Raw genomic sequence first — 25,229 nt, 5'->3', positions numbered from 1 at the left:
ACTGAAGTCATTTTCTGCGTAGCGGTCTGTTGTGTTGGAGTACGTTGACGAGATCTTGAACACAGCCACTAAATTCGTGGCCTCTGCAGTCTTAACAGCATAATTGTAAATATTACTATTCCCGGGTACAATTTTAGAAGTCAGCCGCCTATTCCCGTCAAGGGCGGATGCACACAAGCATGCACCAATGGGCGCTCGTTCCAGAGTGACGTCATAAGCAGGACGGTCGGCGACTCCGCCTTCAGCTGGCATTGCCGAGACAAGTGTAGCGTTACCGGAGATATTTTTTTTTACAAAGTAGATCAGGTGCACAAAAATTACCTTTATAGAACTCTCCAAAGAACGTACTATCTCCTAAATTTTTGTTTTGACTGCGCGCTGTGCATAGGCTCTAAAACGAAACCCTCAACATGTCAGAAACGCTACTCTGACCCATGATTGATTTGTGGGGTTTAACGTCCCAAAACCACCATTTGATTATGAGAGACGCCGTAGTGGAGGGCACCGGAAATTTTGACCACCTGGGGTTCTTTAACGTGCACCCAAATCTGAGTACACGGGCCTACAACATTTCCGCCTCCATCGGAAATGCAGCCGCCGCAGCCGGGAATCGAACCCGCGACCTGCGGGTCAGCAGCCGAGTACTTTAGACACTAGACCACCACGGCGGGGCAACTCTGACCCATGTTGAGACGGCCGAAGGCCCCCAAGGTGGTCTAAGAAAGAAACGAAAAAAATACGATTCAGTACCATAACAATGTAGTGAAAATTAATGACACTAGAATTGTGATAGTACAATTGACGAGTCTAAACTAATTTATGGTTTCATTTTACTGTCCATTTCAAACACGCGCACGAACGACATGAGATAAAAAAATAATTTAATTATTATCTTAGTTTTCCACATTTCGCACTTTTAGGAACAAACATGCATGATAAATGGCTAAAATTTGTGAACTTTTCGGTCAGCTTGACTCCAAAGGCATAAACTGCGTACTTACTTCAACAACAATAGCGAGACCGAAAAGTTCCAAGCACAGCTGAACGTCGTTATGGCGAACACTGTTTTAGCAAATTATCGGCTATGGCGAACTAAATGTGAACATTGGTTTATCACGCTTTAATTAAGTGTCAACTGTTATTTTTATAACAAAACCAACAACGCGAGAAGGACGGAAATATCGGCTGTAAAGAGAAAAAAAATATTGCGGTTCACGCAAGGCTGTATATAGGAAACACAAAATGCGGCATAAAATGAGAGATAAATATTAAAAGACAATTCGCAAGCACATTTTCCAATGAAATTTACAAGCACATCTTTTCTTAAATAAATATCAACTCAGGGCCTGTTGCGTCAGGCTAACCTCGCTGGCTTGCAATTTCACATTCTGATGTCCAGGTCTTTATAGTCGGAAATGCTAAGGTGGTACATAAGGATTACTTTTCTTATAAAGGGCGTGAAGTCTATAATAACTTCGCGTTTTTATGTGTATAGGAATACTGTGCGAGGCTGATTGCCAGTTTGTTAGAGCCGATCTTTATTTTTACTGTTACAACAAATATCGGATGTAACGAACTAATCGTGGTACCGGCGCTACTTCGCGACAATATGCGGCGCATCTGGGAGCATTGTATGTTTACAAGACCGTCCAAGTAACTTTCCCTTCAAACTGTGTTTCCCTAGACACCGTCGAGGTTTTTGTTTAAATGCCATTATAATGAATAGAAATGCCAGGCGGGCGTGCTGAATACACTCGCGAACCAACAGGTATACGTACATCTCAAAATGTGGGGCAGCTCGTTCAAGTCAAAACGAACGCCAACGTTAATTCCAAGTGGTCTGTTGACGTTTCTCAGCTGGATACTGAGAACAAGAGGATGTGACGTGCGGCCTTAGAGAGTGCTCCGTGGAGCGCAGTAAAGGTGTTGACTATATGTAAAGGATTTCGCTCCATTCTACAAAGAGGGAAACGAAGAAAAAATAACTCGCAGGGTTCCGTATCCATTCTCTTATAAGGTTAGCCGAAAGCAAGAGTCTACCCACCCCGGTGTTCTAGTGTTTATGGTGCTCGAAGGACGCGGGATCGAATCCGGGCAGGGGGGGGGGGGGGCGCAATTCGATGAATGGCTAGAGACCCTGGCACTGATATTTAGGTGCACGTTAAATAACACCTCGAATAGCGGAGTTGAACTCCTCCAGCTAAAGGTGGAGCTTACAAACAGGGTTTGACATAAATTGAGGCCGACGCAGCTAGCAATTGGAAAGGAAACCTTAAGATAGAGGAAGAGAGCGGAGTTGGTCGGGGAATAAACGGGTGTTTTGTTCCAGAAGGAGACATGGGCACGGGCTGGGCACGTAGTGCGCGGGATAACCGCTGGTCATTAAGGGTAACTGACCGCATCTCTAAAAAGGGGAAACGCGTCAGGTGATAACTGATGGAAAATTGCGCGGGCAGATCACATTAAGAAGTTGGCAGGTATAACCTAGCAGCAGAACGTCCACTGCAGGACTTTGCCCTGCAGTGGACTTTGCCCTGCAGTCAATTATGATGATGACGACGACGACGACGATGATGATGATGGTGGCGGTGATGATGATGGTTATTATTATTACGACGACGACGATGATGATGATGATGGTGGTGGTGGTGATGATAACGATGATGATGATGACGAAGACGACGATGATGATGAGTACACATGGTGGCCATCTTTCCGGAGCCGTCCACTACAACTTCCCCCGTAATCATATCGTGGTTTTGGGACGTAATACACCAACAATGAAATCATTCTTTAGTAATACTGTCCAGCCGACTGACATCTCTTTCATACCACACCGTTATACCTATACGATAGGTACAAACCAATTCCCACTTTTGCTACGTTAGAAGACAGAATGTGAGGCCTTAGCACTGTCACATTTTCGGTCGTTTCTCCACACATGACGAACACATCGTGTTTCTCGGCTACTGCTATAAGTTATTCGTAACTTCTGAATCTGCGTGGAACTCGTCAAAGTGACGCCGTTGACGCGGGGAAAATGGCACGTCACACGCAAACAGCGAAGCAAACGTCAGCAGAATGCTGCAAAATAAGTGATATGAGCCGATCATACTTTCTCTGTGTCTGTCAATGCGCTCTCTTTTTCCCGCTACGGGCCTGAGCAGTCATATCCCTTCCTGCAAACGGAGTCACATGTATCTTTACGTTTCCTTTTACGTCATGCCGAAGAGGGAGATAAGTTTATGGCATCCTCAAACAAGCCTATTCTGGCAGCGTGTTTGTATAAAGGCAGTTTACATAGAAAATGTGGAAACAAGACCTGATCTTTCATCTAGCAATCACTTCAAAAACGTACATGCAATAGTAGAACCAATCATTTATTTAATTGTTAACAACTTTTGAGTAAGACAGCATACGGCTTTTAGAAATTAAAAATCAATAAGAAAACCAATTGGCCTACGCTATTAAACAGATCCTCAGCTCAACAGATCAAATCCTCGACTTATAATAGCAAGCTTCAACGTATCAGTAGCCAAACATACAAAAACTTGTATGTTTCAACATACAAGACCGGGAACTTTAAGTATTTGCTTTCAGCTGCGTGTTTACAGTACCGAGTTCAAGTCAGTTTCGCGTGCGTAGCTAGCGATAGTGTTGGCCTCTGCATTCCTTTTGCGCGGTGTCTTTTTAAAAGGCGTAGTTTTCGCGAGGGTGGCACATTCGTACGGCATTGTTTTCGTGTTTTTTTTTTGTTATATTAGCACATTGAGCTCCGGTTTTACTTTTATCCTCGTGCAGTCACCGAACATAGCCGTCTTCTTCAGCAAAAAAAAAAAAAACATCAGTCTAAATACGCAAATGTTCGTACAGTGTCCATGCACGACATAACATGTTTTATATGTATGAGCGATACCTGAAAACAAACAACTACCGGCCATGGCACCCACTGACTTGTCGTTCACCGTCGCCAAGGATATGCGATACCGAGAAGGAGTTAGTCGAGTGTCAAAACCCTTGCGATGAGCATACTTTTGATAATCTGGCAGTTTCACAACGCTACTATATGCATGCGTCCTTCCGCTGGTGAAAAAGGCACTAAGCTCCCCTTAGAGATCGGAGGCTTTCTTTCTGGCGATACCGGTTTTCTCGGCCCCCAGCGAACTCCTGCCAAGAACGGCAAAAAGCAGCACAGTAAAATGAAAAAAAAAAAAATCCACCACCTGTAAAGTTTTTCACCCCATATACCCAACTTTCTAGCGATTTTAAATCATTGCCCCGTAATGGTTAAACAATTCATTTTGTACTCTTCAGTAAGCGAATTAGTTTAATAAGAACGGCAATGTCCAATTTATGGCCTATACCCCGAAGTGGGTTGCATGCGCCAAGATGTTGAGAAACCAACTAACCAACCAACCAATCCTTAACAGCATTACGAAGTTAAACATCAATAAGGTTAGCTACGAAACTAGTGTATATAACTTGATTTGGGCGCGTGTGCAACATGCTGCAATTTCGTATTTCAAAAACAAACAGTTTCTACGTGCAGTGCAATGACCTTGTGCGTGTTCTTCGACATCATGAGCTGCAAAGACTGCAAGAAAGTTATAGTTAAAGGTTCATTATGAAAACTTGGCAGCGTAAACAAACGGGACAAAGTAAGCAGGTACATAAACAAGCGTAGTCTGTGTACGTTCTTACTTTGTCCCGTTTGTTCACGCTGCCAAGTTGTCATAATGAATCTCTATACCAACCAGCCTATCTATGAACTCTTCTAAATAGTTAAAGCTATGGAATAACTGTAGATTCCACAGTAACTACATGAAACACGTATGCAGACTACTGCACTGATCGCGAAGCTTCCGGTGACCACGATTGCGAAAAAAAAACACCCACTCTACAGCGCTAGAACGCAGATGTACTTGTGGAAGCCGCGCGCATCCGGAACTGAGCTGCTTCACGGAGTTAACTGCAACATCGATGACAGGCCGAGCACATGAGATGGCATCGTATCGTTGGGACAGCGCGCATCAAAGTAAATGGCATTGATGTCCCACGTGGACAAAAAAAAGAAAGAAAATGTACAACCCTACAAACGAAGCAGACGAGTAGTTCTCGAAAAGGGACACGCCTTTCCAGATGGCAAACCACGCTTCCTGTATTCCATAAGTGCTGGAAAGTTACGCGGTTATATGCCAGCGACGGACAGCCAATCACTTTTCCGCGAAAGCACATGGCGATATATTGTAACCGTTTGAGGTCAGATGTTCGCACATGATCTTCATGAAATTCTTCTGGGCGTAGTACTCGACGTAGTTGTCCATCTCCCCGTCGACGACAACCAAGGGAACCCGGGCGACGTACGACTGTATCTTCCACGTCTGCAGGCCAGTCTCCAGAAGGTAGCGGGTTCCCTTCTTAGTCACACACTCTTGAACCATGGACCACTTGATGCCCGTGCTTTCGACGCACTTCTGCCCGGCCAGGTGCGGCTGGTAGCTCTCAGACATGCAGGCCAGGATCTTGACGACTTTCAGCTGCTCCTTGACGACGCGCACGACGCAGGTCTCGATCATGTTGCCCATGCATTCATTCGTACCGTGCTGGCAGGTGAAGTGGGGTACCGGGGCGCTGACGTTGTCGACGTGGGCCTTGCCGAACGGCAGAATGGTGAGGTTCATGAAGTTGGCCATCTTCAGGTACGTGGGTAGGAGTTGGCCGTAGATGAAGCGACGGCTGTAGGGGCAGTGCGACTCGTACACGACAGTGACCTCCACTTTTTTGGTCACGGACACGACCGATATGACAGGCTTGGGCGTCGTTGTCGTAGTCATTGTTGTGGACGTTGTCGTGGATGTCGTCGTGGATGTTGTCATGGTCGTTGTCGGGGAAGTCATCGGAGTTGTCGGGGCAGCTGACGTTGTCATGGTCGTTGTCGTGGTCGTTGCCGTGGTCGTTGCCGTGGTTGCTGTCGGGGTCATTGTCGAGGTAGTTGTCGGGGCCGCTGCCATTGTCGACGTCGTCGTTGATGTAGTTATGACGCTGATGTTGGGCGCCGGGATGACGTCGGGATGAACTTTTTTGTAATTCTTTTCATTTCTATCGCCGCCATTCTGATCGTTGTCGTCAACCAGTGCATCGCGCTCGTAATGTGTGTCATTGCCAAGAGGAACTCCTGTCACCAGCACCAACGCGAAACGCGATAACATCAGAGTCACGAAGCAGACGCTCATAGAGCCACCGATTCGAGCGCGTTCCATTTCCTGCTCTGTCGCGCGGCGTGGTGGTTGTTCATAGAACCAGGAACGCGACTTGATTCCAAAACACACGCCCAAGGGTCGCTTGCCTCAACAGCAATGAACCATCGATTGCGTACACCTGTCGGCTACATCGCCAGCTTGCGAGAAAGAAACAGTGAGAGACTGTCGACGCGATTTACGTCACTTCCTGTGGGTTTCCCTACGCAAAGTTCAATCGGAGCTCTCATAGAACAATGCCTTGACGGAGAGTGAGGAAGCGAGAGATAGTGCGGCAACTAAATGTGAAACACTTTACGTGGCGCGAGCGTGTCAGAGAAATCTGACATTTATGGGCAGGCATTCCTCGATCGTATACGGCAACAGCTGCTTTTTTCCTCGAAAGTTCGAAACGCGCCCTTTCGACACAGGCTCAAGCCTTGACCATGGAATAAACTAGATGAGAGACGCAGCTGAATAACTTGTTCGTCGTAGAGTTTTAGCAACCGTAGGACAGGTGCCTGCCAGAACAGTTGAAGGTGTTAGAGCGAACGTCAATGCACAGCGGCGAAATGTTCTGACGGCTGCGTCAAAATATTCGCCGGTCACTTATTGCAATGATCGACTTACTTATCTGTTGGCGAAATTATCAGAATCTCCAATGGGAGAAGATTACTCGAAGCTATTCGATTTGTCTTCGATTTAACAGCCAGTTATCGAAAAGCGTCATACCGTAGCGCGAAGACACAAATATAAAAACACCTGTGTTCAATGTCTCTGTGCCTTTGTGCCTTCGCACTACGCTATGAGGATCAGCTAACGAGCCCAACAAGAGGAACTCCTCCACCTATAGAAGGTTGTCAAATATTCTGTTTTTCTTTTTCGCGAATATTATCGTTCTGATGGGCAGATTTCTTTTGACGGGAGAACGGTATTCCAAAAAATGACGTTCCACGAGGGCCGCGAATTGTTTGGTAGGTGAAAAAATTGATCAGATAATGAATGCATGTGAGTGAACGCTTTCGCGGAGTCTCTTTATGCCGCTCAATGTGCGTTAAAATAGCGTCGTTCTGTTCGTCTTGAATGAACGAACGCAACGCTGTTTTTCTATACAGCATGGATGACTGCTTTATCATTTCATCACTGTCACTGTAGTGGTGCGCCTTTAACAACTGCGATAAGTTGTTACCAATTAAAAAACTCATCAATTGTCGTGACACATGTCACATAGATGCAAATAAGCTTTTTAAACGCGAAGCGAACTTTGGCGAATTTGACCATATATATATATATATATATATATATATATATATATATATATATATATATATATATATATATATATATATATATATATATATATATATATATATATATATATATATGAGGGAAAGAAGTGTATACCTAAGGGCTCGTTTTTCCGTATTTTGACACAATATTAACGAGATCTAACAGACAGTAATGCCAAGAAATTACTGTCTGTTAGATCTCATATATATATATATATATATATATATATATATATATATATATATATACGTGACATTACGTGACGTGAATGGATGAAGAAGGTATATTGCTGGTGCAAACACAATAGCCATGACATGCGTGCCAGGTAAGACCATGCATGACAACATGCCACGCTCATGATGCATGATGCCGCCCACACTTATCTTTGTCACTCCGCGTAGTTTTAGACGTGAGCTATAGGCCCTTGAAACAGCTTTCACCAAGGCTGCACTTTTTTTTTTTTTAATTGTTCCTGACGAACAGCAGACGCCGACGATTCCGTCAGCTTTGAGTCAGCAGCGCACATGAAGATGGCGCCACACTCCCGTGTTACATAAATAATCTGCAGCAGCAGCAGTAGTAAATGACATACGGAGTTATGTGCTCCCCTCTGCCGCCCTCCCCACTTTGTTGAAAATTGTACATATGCTGAGTCACTGCACACAAGTAACAATAATAGTGAGAACTAACAGACAACCTTGTCAAGGAAAGTATAGGGGATTCTATTAGTAGTACATATTATGTAAGTGCTAAGAAATAAAAGTGGACGAAAAGACGACTTGCCGAAAGTCGCAGGTTCGATCCCTTTCCACGGCAAGGTATCTTTTCGTCCACTGTTCTTCCCTCCAATTTGCATTATAGTTACTAGTAGAAACAGTCCGCGGCTATACCTGCCTTGACAGTGTTGTCCGCTAGTTATCATTAATATTGTGCCTGCCAAAGAAAAACGGGCCATTAAAATTTCCACTTCTTTCGTTGCGCGTAAGTATAGAGATACTCTGAACGGTAAAACTGATGTAGCGCAGTGTAGTTACTGCATGCATATTAATATTTGGAAGGTATATTTTTAGAGTTACTGTATAAAGGGTACTGCATACGCACCCCTAGAGGGAATGCAACCCTTTAGCATAGTGTTGTGCCACAGACATGTTCCTCGTTCGGGAGCACGTCTCACAAGATCTAGCCCTGTTCCGACGAACTGTCTCCCCCCACCCTCCCAGCGCCGCCTTTTGTGCAGGAGAACCGTGCAGTCCGGAGATAACGTCGTTTCCTCCGCCGAACCACTTTGCAGTTCTGGGTAGGGCTACGTCTCCCCCTCCGAGCCCGAGAACTGGTCTGAGAGAATGGACCAAAGACGCTATTTAAGGCCGAGCCGGCCCCATGTTAGTAGATTTTGCCCCAGCCGACGTTGTCGTGCTGGCCGGCTCTGTAAAAACGACAACCTGCTACAGTAAACGTTACTTTTGTTGCTGTTTTCCAAACGAATTGCCTCCCTGTTTCACCTTCGGGCTAAGGCTTCATCGAAGTCCGCTCGACGGCACGCCGCTCTTCGCCACCGCTACCACCGCGACAGAGCAAATTCATAACAATAGCCATACTGCTATCTTCCAGAAAAAGTAACTCTAGCACAGATAGATATCGTTCTAGCTCAGCCACATAGTTACCCTAAATTGAGTGCTAGAGCCTTATATCATAGAGAAACACACTTCTTATATCGCCCCGCCGCGGTGGTCTAGTGGCTAAGGTACTCGGCTGCTGACCCGCAGGTTGCGGGTTCGATTCCCGGCTGCGGCGGCTGCATTTCCGATGGAGGCGGAAATGTTGTAGGCCCGTGTACTCAGATTTGGGTGCACGTTAAAGAATCCCAGGTGGTCAAAATTTCCGGAGCCCTCCACTACGGCGTCTCTCATAATCAAATGGTGGTTTTGGGACGTTAAACCCAACAAATCAATCAATCATCACTTTTTATATCGCCTTCCAGCCACCGCTTCATATGCACGTCGGATACGTCACTGACAGCAGCTTGCGCGTTGTGACCTGTTAAGAATTAAAGTGCTCAAACTGGACGAAGAGACCAAAGTTGCGCAGGTTAATCGGGAAAAACTAAACGTCAGAAAAGTATTCATAAGCAAGAGAGAGACGAGAGAGACGGAAAAAAAAATCAACGTTTATATCTTTAAATCAGCAAGTACTTCGCTCTTCCTTGTGCACTTCTTTTCCCTGAAACCACAAGGCCTAGGATGGAAAACTGGGCTAGTTGGTACGGATTGATACTAATGATTGTGTCTGCGCTGACTGTGATTGCGCTAAAAGAGTCGGCACTGACTCTTCGCGCAGACGACATGAGCTGACTGTTTGGCAAGTCAGCACATGTCGGGTGCACCTCTTTCATACCTAGTCGGGTTTTTTTTGTTTTGTTTTTTGCGATCGTTGCACGGTTCTAAGTATAAAACACAACCCTACTTGGCACGGATCGCGGGCACCACACGCACGCATTCGCTATTTATCGGTCCATCAGGCGCGCATCTTAAAAGAAAGTCGCGTAAGGCGGTGGGTTGTCAGGTGATTTCACTCGAGTCAGACTTTCCACAGCAGGGCTCGTCTTCGTCAAGGTAGCAACTGGCATTCTTAGAAACGCATTCTTCCCCCCCCCCCCCTCCTAAATCTCGAATGTGGAGAAGGAAAAGAGTAATACCCTTGTCAAACGGCCACCACCAAACTCCGTTGAACACCGTCAACGTAAATCTCCCCTAGGGGGTTCGACGAAGAAGGAGTTGTGGCAGTGCCCCACGGCAATGACAAGGTTGTAACAGTTGCTGCGAGGGGGCTCAGCTGGCGCTGTTTGATTTTTGGGAAAGTATTCTAATTTGATCCCTAATGATTCTTTTTGGGAATCCTCGTTATGCGGTTTTTACAAAAAAGCACTATAAAGTAGGTATGCGACTAACAAACCATTGAAAATAATTTCAAATAAAAACGCATTTGCTAAATGTAGCAATGCTGCTAGTGACGATGGCCACATTGTGCTTTTAGTTGTTTTGTTGGCCTGTGTACATGCCCGGTACGAAAGTTCTTATGCTTCCTTGCCTCGTGAGCGCACATTTTGTGTTCTTCAGTCATGAGTGACACAGCGGACGACGTGAAGAAGTGGTGCGATATTGCGCTGGTAATGACGTTGATCGGCTGGCGCCGGCCGGCCCGACACGCGAGGCACGGTGTGTAGGGCATCGGTGTTGAGAGTAAGTGAACTCTGGCGGGCGTAAATATATGTAAACAAACACGCGTTGTGAATGAGCACTACAACGAAAGATCGTTTAATATTGCTAAAATGTATTATTCTTTCACTGCGGCCACTTAATGCTCGAAATTTTTCTCTGACCTCTAGATTGCTGAGGACGAGAGTACCTCGTTTCGCTGCGAAGGGAGATCGATGAACGTCCTTTGCGAAATGCTCCGTTCACCTTCGTTTGCGTCAGGGTGGCCGTGTGACACCAACCGCATCTTCGTTGTCGTAAAGACGAGGGAGTTAAACGGTCTTCACGGGTGCCCGTCTGACAGGGGTATAAAACGTTACCGTAAGTTCGGTCTCCTCCTCCCCAACAACTAGGGTTCTGCAGGGAGAGTGAGAAAGGTGAAGATGAATACGCTACTCTGACGATGACACGGCCTCTTGCCGAAACAATGACTTCGTAACGCGCCCAGTTTAATGATTTCTCGTCGCTTCAGGCAACATTTGATTGATATTGGCCAAGTGTCATTTTAATTTCAAGTCGAAAGGCTCTGGAGCGACATCTAACTCGAAAAGCAACCGTCGGCGATGTCAACAAGGGCGATGAAACAAAATCACCGCCCGATGACGCCACTCTCTCGCATCAAAAAGACGTCACAGGTCGCGATTTGTGAGTTGGTCATGTTGACGTCACATAACACAACGTCACATGATGACGCCATCACGTGACATCTTTGACTGATCAAAGCTGAACCAATCCTAGAATCCGTGCAAAAACAAACAAACAAGCACATTGGTTGCAGAAAGTTTACGGGGCATAAATGAATACATCGACTGAAAAGAAAAAGGTGACTTTCTTCGAGCTTTGATTGATTCGTGGGGTTTAACGTCCCAAAACCACCATATGATTATGAGAGACGCCGTAGTGGAGGGTTCCGGAATTTTAGACCACCTGGGGTTCTTTAACGTGCGCCCAAATCTGAGTACACGGGCCTGCAACATTTCCGCCTCCATCGGAAATGCAGCCGCCACAGCCGGGATTTGATCCCGCAACCTGCGGGTCAGCAGCCGAGTACCTTATAGCCACTAGACCACCGTGGCGGGGTCACTTCATTCGAGCTGTCTCAGTACGCGAATTCCTAAGAGACCACAAAGTTTCCTTTTTTTTTCTTATGGTGTTATTTTTATTTTTTACAAGGACAAGAGCGTTTAAGTCCAGTAACACTGCTAGTTAGGCAAGTCCCGCCCTTGTGTATTCTTCATTTTTGTCTCGTGTTCTCGCACCATTTTTAACCACGAACATATGACTTGAAACAACTGAAGCGCGACTATACCTTTTTTTTCTTTTGAAAGTCCCGGTCAGAGGAGACATCACGATTCAGGGTCTCCAGAGTTAGTAGTATCGTAGAGTTTGTGCAGTAAATATTGCGTGGTTTCAAGGCTCAAAACTATGTTACGCTCACACAGTATAGTGGGCTTACACGGGATCGATTTGGCTCACGCGGGGTTCTTAAACTTGAATCTCAATCTAAGTACACAAGGGTGTCCTCGCATTTCGCGACCATCGAAATCCAGCACACGAATCGAAGCATCCTCGACTTCGGCAGCGCGACGCCTAGTCTTGCTAAGCTATTCTACGGTATAGGCAGCGTAGAGACCGAATTACACGTTCGCGCCTGTATTCCGCATGCGATAGCTACTGACTGTACAAGCTTCAACATCAATCCATAGGTGGTCCGGTGTGAGAAAAAAAAATGTTCCTACAGATTATTGTTCTATTATTTTGTTTAATGTCATTAACTTTGACGTATTTTAACAGAGTTTGATTAAAAAAGATGTCATCGTTTATTTAGGTTACTTCCCATCCTTGAACGTGCACAGCAGTTATCGCCAAATATCAGCTTAAGAGCCGCGATTAATTATCCTGCTGTAGTAATGCCTTACTAACGTATACATGATGCAACTTCACAGCCCCCCTCAGCTTAAGCGAACTGTATATGGCTCGAACAAAATTATAGTGAGAGCATGACTAATGCTCGCACTATTTTAATGAATGCATAGTCGCGATTGGCATTTGCAACATCCCCGAAAGGTCCGTCATTACCGACTGATGTTTTAACGTAAAAAGAACGCAAAAAACAAAGAAAGAAAGAAAAGTGAAGAACGACAAGCACGGGCGCTGACTGGTAAGTAAATGTTTATTGCTAAAGAAGCAGTGTTCTTTTGCTTCTTGTTCGTGCGCGATGGCTGCTTATTATTTTATAGCTCTTTTCGTTGTCTACCTTTTCTGTTCTTTTATCAATAAACATTTAGTTGAAAGTCAGCGATTTCGTGTGCCGTTCACCACTCGTCTTCGTTTTGTTTTGTTTTTGTTTTTGTTTTCACGCTGTTTTTAAGGCGAAAGCCTTTAATCGTTAACTTGAGTCCATCCGTCCGCGTCTTGGAACCGTGCCAGATGTGGCCTCCCCCCTCATTCTCTTTAACCGATCGATTACCGAGAGTGTAAAAAAAACAAAAAAGAAAAGAAAATGAAGAAAAAAACTTGACTAATCTCCCTTCTCTTTTTAAAATTGGTACAACAGGACAATAAAACTTATCTTCACAGAGGTAGTTGTGCGTGTGTTGTGCTTTATTTCGCCACAAGAGCGAAGCAATCAATGCTACAGCAACAAATTGCAATGCCACGCGAAGAACGGCCAGCTGTTCGAAGCTTGCCGCGCGCACCTCAAAGCACACAAGGAAGAGCATACACAGCACGAGCGCGAACAACTATCACAATGAAATCTATGAAATGAAACTATTAAAACGGCAATCGCATGTGATCAGCGCGCTCCTTTCGCGAACGCGGCCGCGGCCGCAAGCGAAGTGACTGTGCTTTCCTTGACCACTGTAACTTCAAATCAAACTAGCGGTGGCTGCCCGAGAGGGAGAAAAAATAAATGTAGTTTTTTATTCATTAGGTATTACGGCTAGGTGGCGCTAGCTACCACCCGATATAAAGGGTACAGCCACATCCATCCATCTATCCATACCATACACCATCCATCCATCCATCCATCCATCCATCCATCCATCCATCCATACCGTACCGTACCGTACCGTACCGTACCGTACCGTACCATACCATACCATACCATACCATCCATCCATCCATCCATCCATCCATCCATCCATCCATCCATCCAGTACAAGGCGCCCGAATTCCGAGATAAGACGATAGTTATAGCGCGAGAACAAAACGACGACACAGAGACAAGAAGGACACGAAAGACACGAGCGCTCGTGTCTTTCGTGTCCTTCTTGTCTCTGTGTCGTCGTTTTGTTCTCGCGCTATAACTATCGTCATGCTATACCAACTAGCCCAAGCTGCCACACTTCCGAGATAAGCGCGCGCGCCAGCGAGCAGTCTGACCGCGCCATCTGGAGGCGTAGCGACGCGCGGAGTGGCGCGGACAGCCGACCTTTTGAGCAAGGTCGCCCAACGCAACGCGCGTTTTTCGCGCCATCTGGCTACTGATGACAAAAGCAAGCGGAAATTGCCGAACTCCGAGGACCGCCAACGATGCATTGTGTATATAAATGGCTTGCCGTTAACACCCTCGACAACATACGTTCCGTGGCCCAGTCGTTGGCGCAGCGCGCTGTGGACTGAAAATTGGCTGGTTCGACGCACCCGCAACAGAAGTTTTATGCCATCTTGGACTGGTTGTTTTGGAGTGCTCCAGAGCGCTTTTGCGAGTGGCATTGTGTTCGGCTGGTTGAAAGGGGGCGCTCGCCTCGCGTTCACCGTACAGGGATGTCCTTTGTCCCCGCTGTTATTCATGCTGTACATGGTGAGTATGGAAAAAGCGCTAGAAGGTAGCAACATTGGTTTTAATCTGTCACACAAACAGGGCGGCATGATGATTGAGCAGAAGCTTCCAGGTTTATTTTATGCGGACGATATCGTCTTATTTGCGGACAGTCGAGATGATATACAGCAGCTGGCGAATATATGCGGAAGGGAAGGTGAAGCTCTTGGACTAGGATTCAGTGTAACGAAGTGTGGATTGATGGTATTCAATGATCCCTGTGATCAGACGGTGTCCATACAAGGCCAAGAAATACCGAGGGTAAGTGAATACAAGTACCTTGGAGTATGGGTAAATGAGAGTGATAGATACATGGAGGTACAGGAAAAAGCCTCGGCAGCAAAAGGAAAGAGGAATGCGGCAATAATGAAGCACAGAGCGTTGTGGGGATACAATAGGTATGAGGTGCTTCGAGGTCTGTGGAAGGGTGTAATGGTTCCAGGGCTTACTTTTGGGAACTCAGTGGTGTGCATGAGGGCAGATGTGCAATCGGGAATGGATGTAAATCAAAGGACTGTGGGACGCCTCGCGTTGGGTGCTCACGGGAAGACGACGAACGAGGCTGTAAAGGGCGATATGGGGTGGGCAGGTTTTGAGGCGAGGGAAGCGCAGAGCAAAATAAGGTTCGATGAAAGGCTAAGAAATATGAAGGAGAGTAGATGGGCAGAGAAGGTGTTCCGTTATTTGTATAGGAAGAGCGTGGACACACAGTGGAGAAAAAGAACTAGAAGACTCACTAGTAAGTACACGGCTGGTATTGTAAGCCATATGTCAACAAAGAGCGTTAAGGGAAAAGTCAGGGAGGCGGAGAGGATTTACTGGATGGCAGCTATGGAGAAAAAACCGGCTTTGAGTAACTACCGAAAGGGCAAAAATGAAATAAGGAGGGAGGCATTTTACGATAATTCAAGGGGAAGCGCTTTACTGTTTGAAGCGAGATCGGGTTGCCTTAGAACGCGTAGTTATAAAGCAAGATTCAGTAAAGAAGAAGAACAATGCACATGCTGCGGGAAAGATAAGGAAACGGCGGAGCATGTTCTGATTGAATGTGGAGATATCCACCCAGGTGTACGTTTGGGCACGAGCCTACAAGAAGCCTTGGGTTTTAGGGACAACAATGGAAAGCTGAACACACCCGCGATTGAAATAAGTAAGAGACGGTTAGAGTATTGGTGGCAGAAAATTAGAGAGAAAGGACAAAAATAAATATTGGAAAAATAAAATATGGACAGTGTGCCGTAAATGGCAGAGAACTTAAGCTAAAAATGTACCTTTTTTTCCATTAAGATAGAATTTATCGAAGTAGAGGCATTAGGCCAACATAAAAAAAGAAAAAAAGGGTTTTTTTTTTTTGTCGAGCCTGGTGGCATACTTGTCACCACCCCGTTATAAAGGGGACGCTCATAGCATCCATCCATCCATCCATCCGTAAAGCCATTCTTAAAGACCCTGTGTCCTTTTTCTCATGCTCCGTCCTTTTATGCTTCACGAGTTTGTACGACGTGGCTATAGATCGACGATCTATAGATTGACGTGTTTATAGATCGTCCATTTAGAGTCTGCATATATGCAGACTCTAAATGGACGATCTTATAGTTACACGGGCGTTGCCACCATGCGCTGTTAAACGAATGTTTCGTCCTTCTTGTATCTCGCGACATGAGTTAATGAGATCGTGAAACGTCGAATGCACCAATCCGACAGTTTTGATGCGTATACTACCAGCACAGCACGGTTCGTTTAATTTAGAGGTCGGCAATTTTTATAGGCGAAAGGCCAAATTGAATGCAGCCGACACAGCAGCGGGCCACACAGAAAATTAGGGAGGCCGGGTGGGGGGTTGCAGGCAAAGCGTGAAAATTCGGTGAATGGAAACTATTTTTCTAATATTTAAAACTGGATTAAAAATTGTGTTTATTACAAGCATGCTTGTCACGAAGTTGCAGTCAAGCGTAACTTAGTGGCGGAAATTCCATTTTAAGTAAAGACCATCACGTCGGCCCTCAGCCAGAAAGTGCCAAGGAAAAGGGGGGTGGGCGTTGTGACACCATGGCGAAGGCCGCGCATAATACTGCCACGCCAGCCGCGGGTTTCTGACCCCTGGTTTGGTTGGTAAAGATACAACGTGGCGAGGCTAGCATCGAAATATGGCGGCACCGAAAATCTTCCACGAAACCGTCGTTAAAGCATTTGAAGGTTTCGTGTTTTCGGATTAATCCGAAAAACTCCGATAAACAGCGACCGGTAAAATTTTTAATATTCAGATTTATCCTATAAACTCCAACTTCAACATGCATTTTCAACGTTCAAAGAGCATTTTTAAAACTGAGATTCATCAGTGGAACGGAGCGAACATTATTCAGCGGCAGTAAGCTTGTCAAGTACGCTAGCATGCATCTATAAAATAAGCTTTAAAGTTGTAACACTAACAAACGCTGGTGTTTTGTATTTAAGTACTTGTACTTGTGTGCATATGTGTTTGTTCGCTCAAATCTTCGAGACATTTAAAATACAGCTAGTGTACTTGCATGTTTTCGTGTTAAGATATAACTACATCTAATATTTCACTGTATTGAGAATATTAATAGTAATAGGTCCTTTATTTTTCATTTATAGGATATGAGAGAAAACAAGCAGCTTGCCTAGCCCCTGGCCCCCAATAGTACAATTTTGGAAGTTCACAGCAGTGCAGTGATGTGTTATCAGTGTAGTGTGGCCCCATTAAGAGGACAACCAAAGAGCAAGTGAAACAAAAATGGAAGGATGGAGAAACAGCATCACCAGCAACTACTGCGACGCATTTTCATTAGAAATAAAAAACAATAAGAGCACATTGGACAAGTTATAATGCAAAGTTTATCATCGAATATCGGATAATCGGGTATCTATGAGAAGTAAACTCCGACAAACACCGTCTTTCCACCGTCTTTCCAGCACGGAGAGAGAGAGAGAGAGAGAGCTCTCTCTCTCTCCAGCACGGAATTGTGGCGCGCCTGTCCTTCTGCCAGAGACCGTCATGCTATAGCTGGTTTCCGCTCGAACCGTAAACACTTTGTTATCGGCTGATGCCTCATACTTTTTTTTCCTTCGGCTAATAAGAGTTAAAAGTCCTTCGTCAAGACCCACAAAATTTTGTTTGTCCGACTATCAATGCCAGTATTGCCGACAAAATTTACCAGCCAATTTCTACTCTGAAACCAGCAACACAATGGTGTGTCTGTATGGTAAAGTGAACTACTTGAACTACTTGAAAAGACGTGCCAGCAGTTACAACATTCGTCAGTTCTAATGGGTGTTCGTCATTGTAGCGTCTTTATAAGTTATTCTCTAAAACATAAGTTATTCTACGAGGTCAACGGGACGGCTTTCAGCTCTCCCATAGTAGGGTACTAAGTACTCTAAATCGTTACCCACTTTTTCTAAACACTTTTAGCGTTTTTCTTCCCTCCTCTGTCTGCGCACGGGACGGTTTTATGCTCTCCCATAGTATAGTACCGAGTACTCTAAATCGTTACCCACTTTTTCTAAACACACCTTTAGCGCGACGGCTCAGTGCTCTCCCATAGTCGAGTACAAAGTACTCGAAATCGTTTAAACATTTTTTCTAAACACATGTTCACCTATAGCGCGGAGCGCGGACCCTGCCACGGCCGCATCGTGGGACGGTTCTTTGCTCTCCCATAACAGAACATCAAGTGCTCTGAATCGTTAACCATTTTTTTCCTAAACACCCCTAATGAAGTGTGACTCTGTGAGGCCCACGGGACGGTCATATGCTCTCCCGTAGTAGAGTACCTAGTACTCTAAATTGTTAACCACTTTTTCTAACACACATGGCGCCGTCGAGTATGACGTTGGGTTTACTGGGACAGCTTCATGCTCTCTCATAGTAAATAGAGTGCATCGTACTCTGAATCGTCGAACACTTTCTTAACACACAAAATGGTTCGTCAGGGGCTTAAACATAGTAATAATAGAGAAAGATCATTGCTCTCCCATCGTTTAGTACGAAGTACTCGAAATCGTTAACACTTTTTTTCTAAATACAAGCCGGCACTGGGACAGCTCACGGAGCTTCCCTAGTATTGTGCGTATGGTGCTCTGAAGCGTTCATAATTTATCATGAAGTTTGAAAACAAAACACATTTGGGCGAATTATTCGTGGCAGGCAGAGCAACAGCTGTGGGCGGAGATGACAACTTTTACGTACGTTACAACGGAGTATGGTCAGCCAACATCAGCGAAAGTTTCGTAGCTACCTATTGTGACGTTACTGTTGGGATAGAGAAAGCTGCAGTACACACGCTCACGCCGGCAACAATTAATTTTCTTGCTTCCACAGGTCTCCGACTCCGTGCTTTTCGTGCTTTACGGGAGCCAGAACCAGATTCAGGAAGCTCGGAAAACGTCACGAAGGCCACGTTGCAGGAAATACAGACTGCGAAGAGATACGGAGTATAGGATAATAGGAACACGCCAACTGCAACGCTGCTGGCGCCATCTTGTGAGCTTCCCACAATAACGCCGGCTAAATTACTTTGCTTGACTTTTTTTCGCCGAATCGGGAGAAAAAAATTATCGATTAGTCTACTGCACACTAATTAATTGTTGTTACCGACGCATCTGCACCAGTAGGTGCGTAGGTGCGTATTGTTACGCGCGAAATAATACAGACAGCCAGCAGTTGACGTCTTAAATCTCCAGAACCAGACCAGCGACAACGTTTTCTTATTTCTGCATTCCTAAGTGGGTACCTTCCACAGCGAATGGACACTATACGTACTGGTTATGGCGTTATTGCACTTCTAGGAAAAGCATCGTCTCGATGCTGGTTATGGGGGAAATAATTGTGTCGTAAGGCATAAATGAATATGCTGCTACCATTAGGTTTGAGCCACTATATAGCCTTTGATATTACAATTGAGCTGAACATGTTGGCGTCAAGCTCTCTGAGATAATAACCAGGCTACGGGTGCGGGCGTTTCACTCATGCTTTGACAAGGACACGGGATGGCAGCGAAATAGAAATATTTTGTTTTTGTTTTTTGGTTATGAAAGACGCGCTGGGAGCTTTGTTAATTTTCGATTTGGTATCGCAAGGCGCTTGGGTTTCGGTGAATAATTTCGCTAGTTACATTACTGAAGAAGTGTTAAGTTGTACGGCCGCACGACCATAGCTTGCAACATAACGTTAGTAGTTTAGGCGGTTTCCGCGGAACGACTGTAAATTCGAAGAAACACCAAATTAATACACTATACTCCACAAATCAGGCACTTTAAGTACGATAATGTTAAACAGTGTTTCGTGATTAACACCCGAAATTAAATATATTGGCGTTAACAGGAGTTATTATCAAAATTCGACTCATAACATATGGATAGCAATTATGAGGTTAAGATTATTTAAAATATCTGGGAAAGCTGGAAAATCGGGTGACAAGCAGGACAACTGCCAACGAGAGCCATATCTGTCTAATGTTAATGAAGAAAGGAAAGGCACGAGGGAAAGAATAAAAATTTTAAATGGCACACACAAGAGAAAGCAAGTTATAGAGAAATTTAACATAACGAAATGAACTTTGGCAACGACACCGAGAAAGTTGGCTAAAAAAGCGCAGAAAAAACCTGTTAAAGACCGAAATAACAAAAGAAAAGTCACCAAAGCATGTCCTAAAGACAGCGCCGCCTCCATTCAGTATCCCGTTGACGGCGCAGCCGCAGACGTGGTACGCGACGGAGCTTCGGTGGTCTCGGTGTCGTTACCGGTCAGCGCACCTTGCGTCGCGTTCCCACGGCCCTGACAAGCCGGGGGTCGGTTCTGCAGGCGGGCGCAGATGAGCGACAGCAGGTCGGTCTGCGCCTCGACCTGGATCACGTGACTCATCTCGCCCTGCACGCGGATCAGGGGCACGCTGTTCACGCTGCCCGTGATGCTCCACGTCTGCTTGCCCATGTCCAGCATGAGCAGCTTGCCTTGCTCCGTCACGCACTTGTCCACCAGGTGCCACTCCAGGCCGTACTTCTCGACGCAGCGACGACCGACGTGGTGAGGGTCCGGATACTGGGACATGCAGGCGATGACCCGGACAGCGGTCAGGGTCTCCTCGACGTGCCTCATGACGCACGTCTGGACCATGCTGCCGTGGCACTCGTCTTCTCCGCGGGGGCACTTGACGGTCGGACTGGACGTCGAGTTGCGGTCGCTACTGGTGCCGTTCCTGTCGTCGCTGTGGGTGTTGTTGCCGTTGGTGTCGTTGCTGCTGTTGGCAGGGCCAATATCTGCTGCGGATTCCGCGCTCTTCCCGCTTCCCGACTCACCGGTGCTGTTTGTGCTGCTAGGAGTTGCAGTGGCGGTGGTGTTGCCAGCAGTATCGTTACCCCCACCAGTACCGTTCTCAATACGGGCTCGACCGAAAGGCAGCAGGGTGAGGTGCATGTACTCACGCAGCAGCTCGTACACGGGCAACAGCTGGGACACGATGAAGCGCCGGCTGCGCGGGCAGTGACATTCGTAGACCAACTGGACGCTGACCTTCTTCATGGCGACCTCGTACACAACGTAACCTGGCTCGGCGGGGGGGCTTCTGGTCTGGTTCAACCACACGGACGGTCTCGACGTTCGGTTCGTCGGCGACTCCGTAGTCGTGGTGTCGGGCTCTTCGCGGTGGGACCTTCTGTGCCTCCTGGTACTCCTACTCGTCGACGGCTCTTCAGTCATCGTCGTCGTGATTGTAGTAGTCTCTTGAGTCACCGTTGTGGTCGTCGTGGGTTGCGTTGTAGACTGCGTAGTCGAGGTAGTAGTGGTTGTCGACTCCGTAGTTTCTGCAGGCGTAGAAGATACGGGCGGTGGTGGTGGCGGTGGCTGTTCTTCGGTTTCGTTCCGCTTGTACCCACCTTGCGTGGGTTGGAAGCCACCGGGAGTGGTGTCGTTGATCTCATTGTCGGAGACGTTGGCGCTCTTGTAAGTGTCGTTCAGTCGCCTTACGCCCAACAAGCTGCTGATCGGATAAGACAAGGCTATCGCGAGCAGCACGAGCGCCAAGCAAGACACCGCAATGCAAACGTACTTGGCGGGAACGACGCGGCGGGGCGGCCGCTCGGGCTGCTGCAGGTACTCGCGATCGTCAACTCCAGTCGCGGCACCCATGGCGCTGACTGTACAGAGCTCGCAAATGAGCCGTTTGCCAGCGAATTCGAGCGAAAGGGCAAGGTTGAGCTTCGTGGTAGGTGCGATGCATCAAACGACCTTCTTCTCGCTCTCTCTCAGCGCGATCTTTCTCGCGTTCCGGAGACAAAAGGTGATACGCAGGTTCGTTCGATACGTGCGTGCGAGCGCACTTGGTATTTGGACGAAACTCTCTCTCTCTCCCTCTCAATTTATTTTCGCTTTCCGCATGCTCGCACGCCGGGAAGAAACACGCGAGAAATGCCGCATCCACTCGCATATACCAGCCAATAATTTACTTCTTAATAGAGCATGCAGAAGTCGAAACGTCTGAAGTCTCAACCGGTTCGTGTATATATTTTAAAATGCGGCTCAACTAGCGTCGAGTTTACGAAGTCATACACTTAAACATTTAGTAATACACGATATCTCTCTTTATGAACGGCAGTGCGTGAACTACAAGTGCGAGATTGCGTACATAGACCGTAACCGAAGAAAAAAAAATCGCAGCATATCCCCGGAGTGCATGATGATGAGTGGGGCGAAGCGTCCGTCAGTCCTTCCGCGCTTCCGTCCGTCTGTTCGTTCTTGCTTCCGTCTGTCTGTGCGTCCATCCGTCCGTCCGTGCGTCAAGCAGAAAGACAGACGGACGTGGCCAGCGGATGATTCAAGGTTTGCCGATGAAACCCTCCGAAGCTTCGCCCCACTCATCATCATTCACTCCGTGGATATGCTGTAAGGTGGTTACTGCAGGTGACGACTGGCCCACACCTTAAAAAGCTTCGCCCCTAAAACTGATTGATTGATTTGTGGGGTTTAACGTCCCAAAACCACGATATGATTATGAGAGACGCCGTAGTGGAGGGCTCCGGAAATTTTGACCACCTGGGGTTCTTTAACGTGCACCCAAATCTGAGCACACCAGCCTACAACATTTCCGCTTCCATCGGAAATGCAGCCGCCGCAGCCGGGATTCGAACCCGCGCCCTGCGCCCCTAAAACTGCAAGGCCTGCACGGAGCACACAACACAGTCATAGTATAAAAAGCTGAAAGAGTGGCCTTTCTATAGAATCTCAATTCTATAAACTCCCATGGAGCAACTACTACGAACACAAATACATGGTACTAAGTACAACATAACTCATACAAAATATTTCCTTTTTTTGTTGTGGTGAAGTGTCTACAAATACCATTACTCATCATTATTCGAAAATCGTGGTACTTGCTACGCACTTGTGAGGTACTATATGCACTTTGTTGATGCTGTAGCTGACGATGAATCATGCCTGATCGCTTTTGTGATCGGTCGGAGCCTTCAACGAGCCAGGCGATTCACATTGTGTGACATATGATTGTTACTTTACTGTTCGACAATGCTTTATTACGCTTATCTATCTATCTCGCCGTTTACGTCCCGGTGATCTCGTGATCACCCCCTTAACTTGGCGTGAAACAAGATTACTACGTGAGGGTAAGATGCGGTTTGACGAATATGACGCGCTGGTCAATACATGAATAGTGTCACAATCCCACCGCGTACGTCGTCGAACACTTCGCGCCAGACAGTGGCACATACCCGCGGGCGGGTATGTGCCACCGGTTCGCGGGTATGTGCCACAGGTGATAGACACTCAGTATATCCCCAGACACGACGAGAATACAGATAGGCAATTTTAATGCAATAGCGTTAAGAAAAACCTGACACCGGTAGCGTTGACCCGACGAATACAAAGAATAAATGTCAGGGTCGGAATCGAGCCCGAGCGTTCTGCGCGGCAATCAAGTATTCTACCACAGAGTCAAGCCAGGTCACGGGACTACTTTTCAAATAGACCCTATAGTGTTCGCGAAACGTCAATTGTGGCACAGTGCTGGCTATCCAATTTTATAAACAATGCATATGTACTCCATTGATGCAGCCGTCACGTCGGGTTAACGACGATCGTAGTTATGCGTCATGCGCTGACATTGATTATGTCGCAATGTCCAGTGCTACTATCCTCGCGAGCACTAGCGCTTCATATCAGCTTATCACTTCTGTTGTTGGTAATAAATAATGTTCCTGTTGGCATCGCTGCGCAAGTGCCAAAAACTGGTTATGTAAACATCTGCAACTCTTCAACACATGTCTAAGCGTGCAACATTTATACATACATTTATCGTCATGTCATGACGTGCCACTCAATAAAAAATGACAACACGGTCAAGTTCTTTCCACATGCTTTATATACTATCGATTCCTAGAGGATGTGGCATCTGCCAATTTTTTATTTAGCTTTTTTTTTCCTCATTTCGCGCTATAGCGGTTACGGGCGGCAGCGACGGGCAACTACGGGATCACAATCGACCTTCGTTGAGATCTCATCGCAGCTTTCGCTGTAACAACCACGGGACTTAACAGGAATTCACGTACAATACATGCCATATTGTGTGTCGCGGTTTGTCTTCCACATCATTTTTCGGTTTCAAATTCGTTTTTCTACGGCCTCTCTTCTAGACTGTTTCTGTTTGTTTTTTTCTTTCACCGTCGATTGCCCGGGAGCGGTATTGTCTTGAGGAACCATTGATAGTCTGCTGCCCTTTCTCTTTTAGTGTTTGTATTATATGTTGATCCGAATAAGGATAATAACGGCAGCAGTCAGGCTGGGTGTGGCTTAAGGATCGGATTAATCAACTGCAATGACATTATACGCCACTGTTAATCACCTTAGAAGAACGCAAAGCTAAAGGCTGTCGTGTTATAGCTGATGTCGTCGACGGCTTCCTCAACCTCGCCATCCACGAGTATCCCAGGTATCCGAGTTGCCATGACAACTCGTTCAAGAGAGTGAATGCGAGCCAGTTGGTTCGTATCTATAGTTTTTAAAAATTTACTCCATCTCCCGCTTAAGGGAACAATGTATAGATACGAATCAGCGGGCGCTAACGCTTACACTGGCGGTGGCATTGACGCTATAGTGCTCATCGCCGCGTTGCGCAAGAGAAAGACCCGGGGAAGTGCAAATCACGCAGTAATGATTCGGTGTTTTCTACTGGAACTTTTTAACAGCGAAGCTTAGAAGTGTCCCATTTTTTCTCTCTCTCAGTAGATGGTGTTGATTAACCTCCTCCTCCACCCCAAAGCATTCTGCATTCAACATGTCTTTGCATGGCCTCCAAGATGGCGGGAGCACGGCCCGGTTCTCTCCGGCCGTCCCAATCGCCGCGCTCACCAGCAAAACCAACGAGTATCACCTCACGCGCCCGGCTACCGCGAGAGGGCGCATTCACTGTGGATTCCGGCGGCGGCGGAGAACGCGGCAGACGGCAGAGCGCATGGGACTCCAGTGTGCGCATGGTTCTTTTTTTCTTTCTTTCTTTTTGACAGCGAAAGCTGTAATGAGATCAGAACACGGTTCACAGGCGGCACCGTATAGTTATCCGCCGCCACCGGTGTCCGTAACCAGTATTGAACGAA

The 25,229-nt window shown here is 46.5% G+C and overlaps 2 protein-coding genes across 2 annotated transcripts; both read right to left on the bottom strand.

The window, feature by feature from the left end:
- Window positions 1–813: 813 nt before the first annotated feature.
- Window positions 814–7,497, bottom strand: LOC119181279 (gamma-interferon-inducible lysosomal thiol reductase-like protein). Its single transcript, XM_075875347.1, has one exon. The coding sequence runs from the start codon at window positions 6,258–6,260 to the stop codon at window positions 5,214–5,216; it is 1,047 nt and encodes a 348-aa protein (XP_075731462.1). The 5' UTR covers window positions 6,261–7,497; the 3' UTR covers window positions 814–5,213.
- A 9,690-nt stretch (window positions 7,498–17,187) lies between these two features.
- On the bottom strand, window positions 17,188–21,894 carry LOC119181276 (uncharacterized). Its single transcript, XM_075875350.1, has one exon. It carries the CDS (start codon window positions 21,751–21,753, stop codon window positions 20,299–20,301), a length of 1,455 nt encoding a protein of 484 aa, XP_075731465.1. The 5' UTR covers window positions 21,754–21,894; the 3' UTR covers window positions 17,188–20,298.
- Between the last annotated feature and the right edge of the window lie 3,335 nt (window positions 21,895–25,229).

This window comes from Rhipicephalus microplus, chromosome 10 (genome assembly GCF_043290135.1).
Source record: "Rhipicephalus microplus isolate Deutch F79 chromosome 10, USDA_Rmic, whole genome shotgun sequence".
Classification (NCBI taxonomy): Eukaryota; Metazoa; Arthropoda; class Arachnida; order Ixodida; family Ixodidae; genus Rhipicephalus; species Rhipicephalus microplus.
This window is presented reverse-complemented; position numbering and strand designations above follow the sequence as displayed.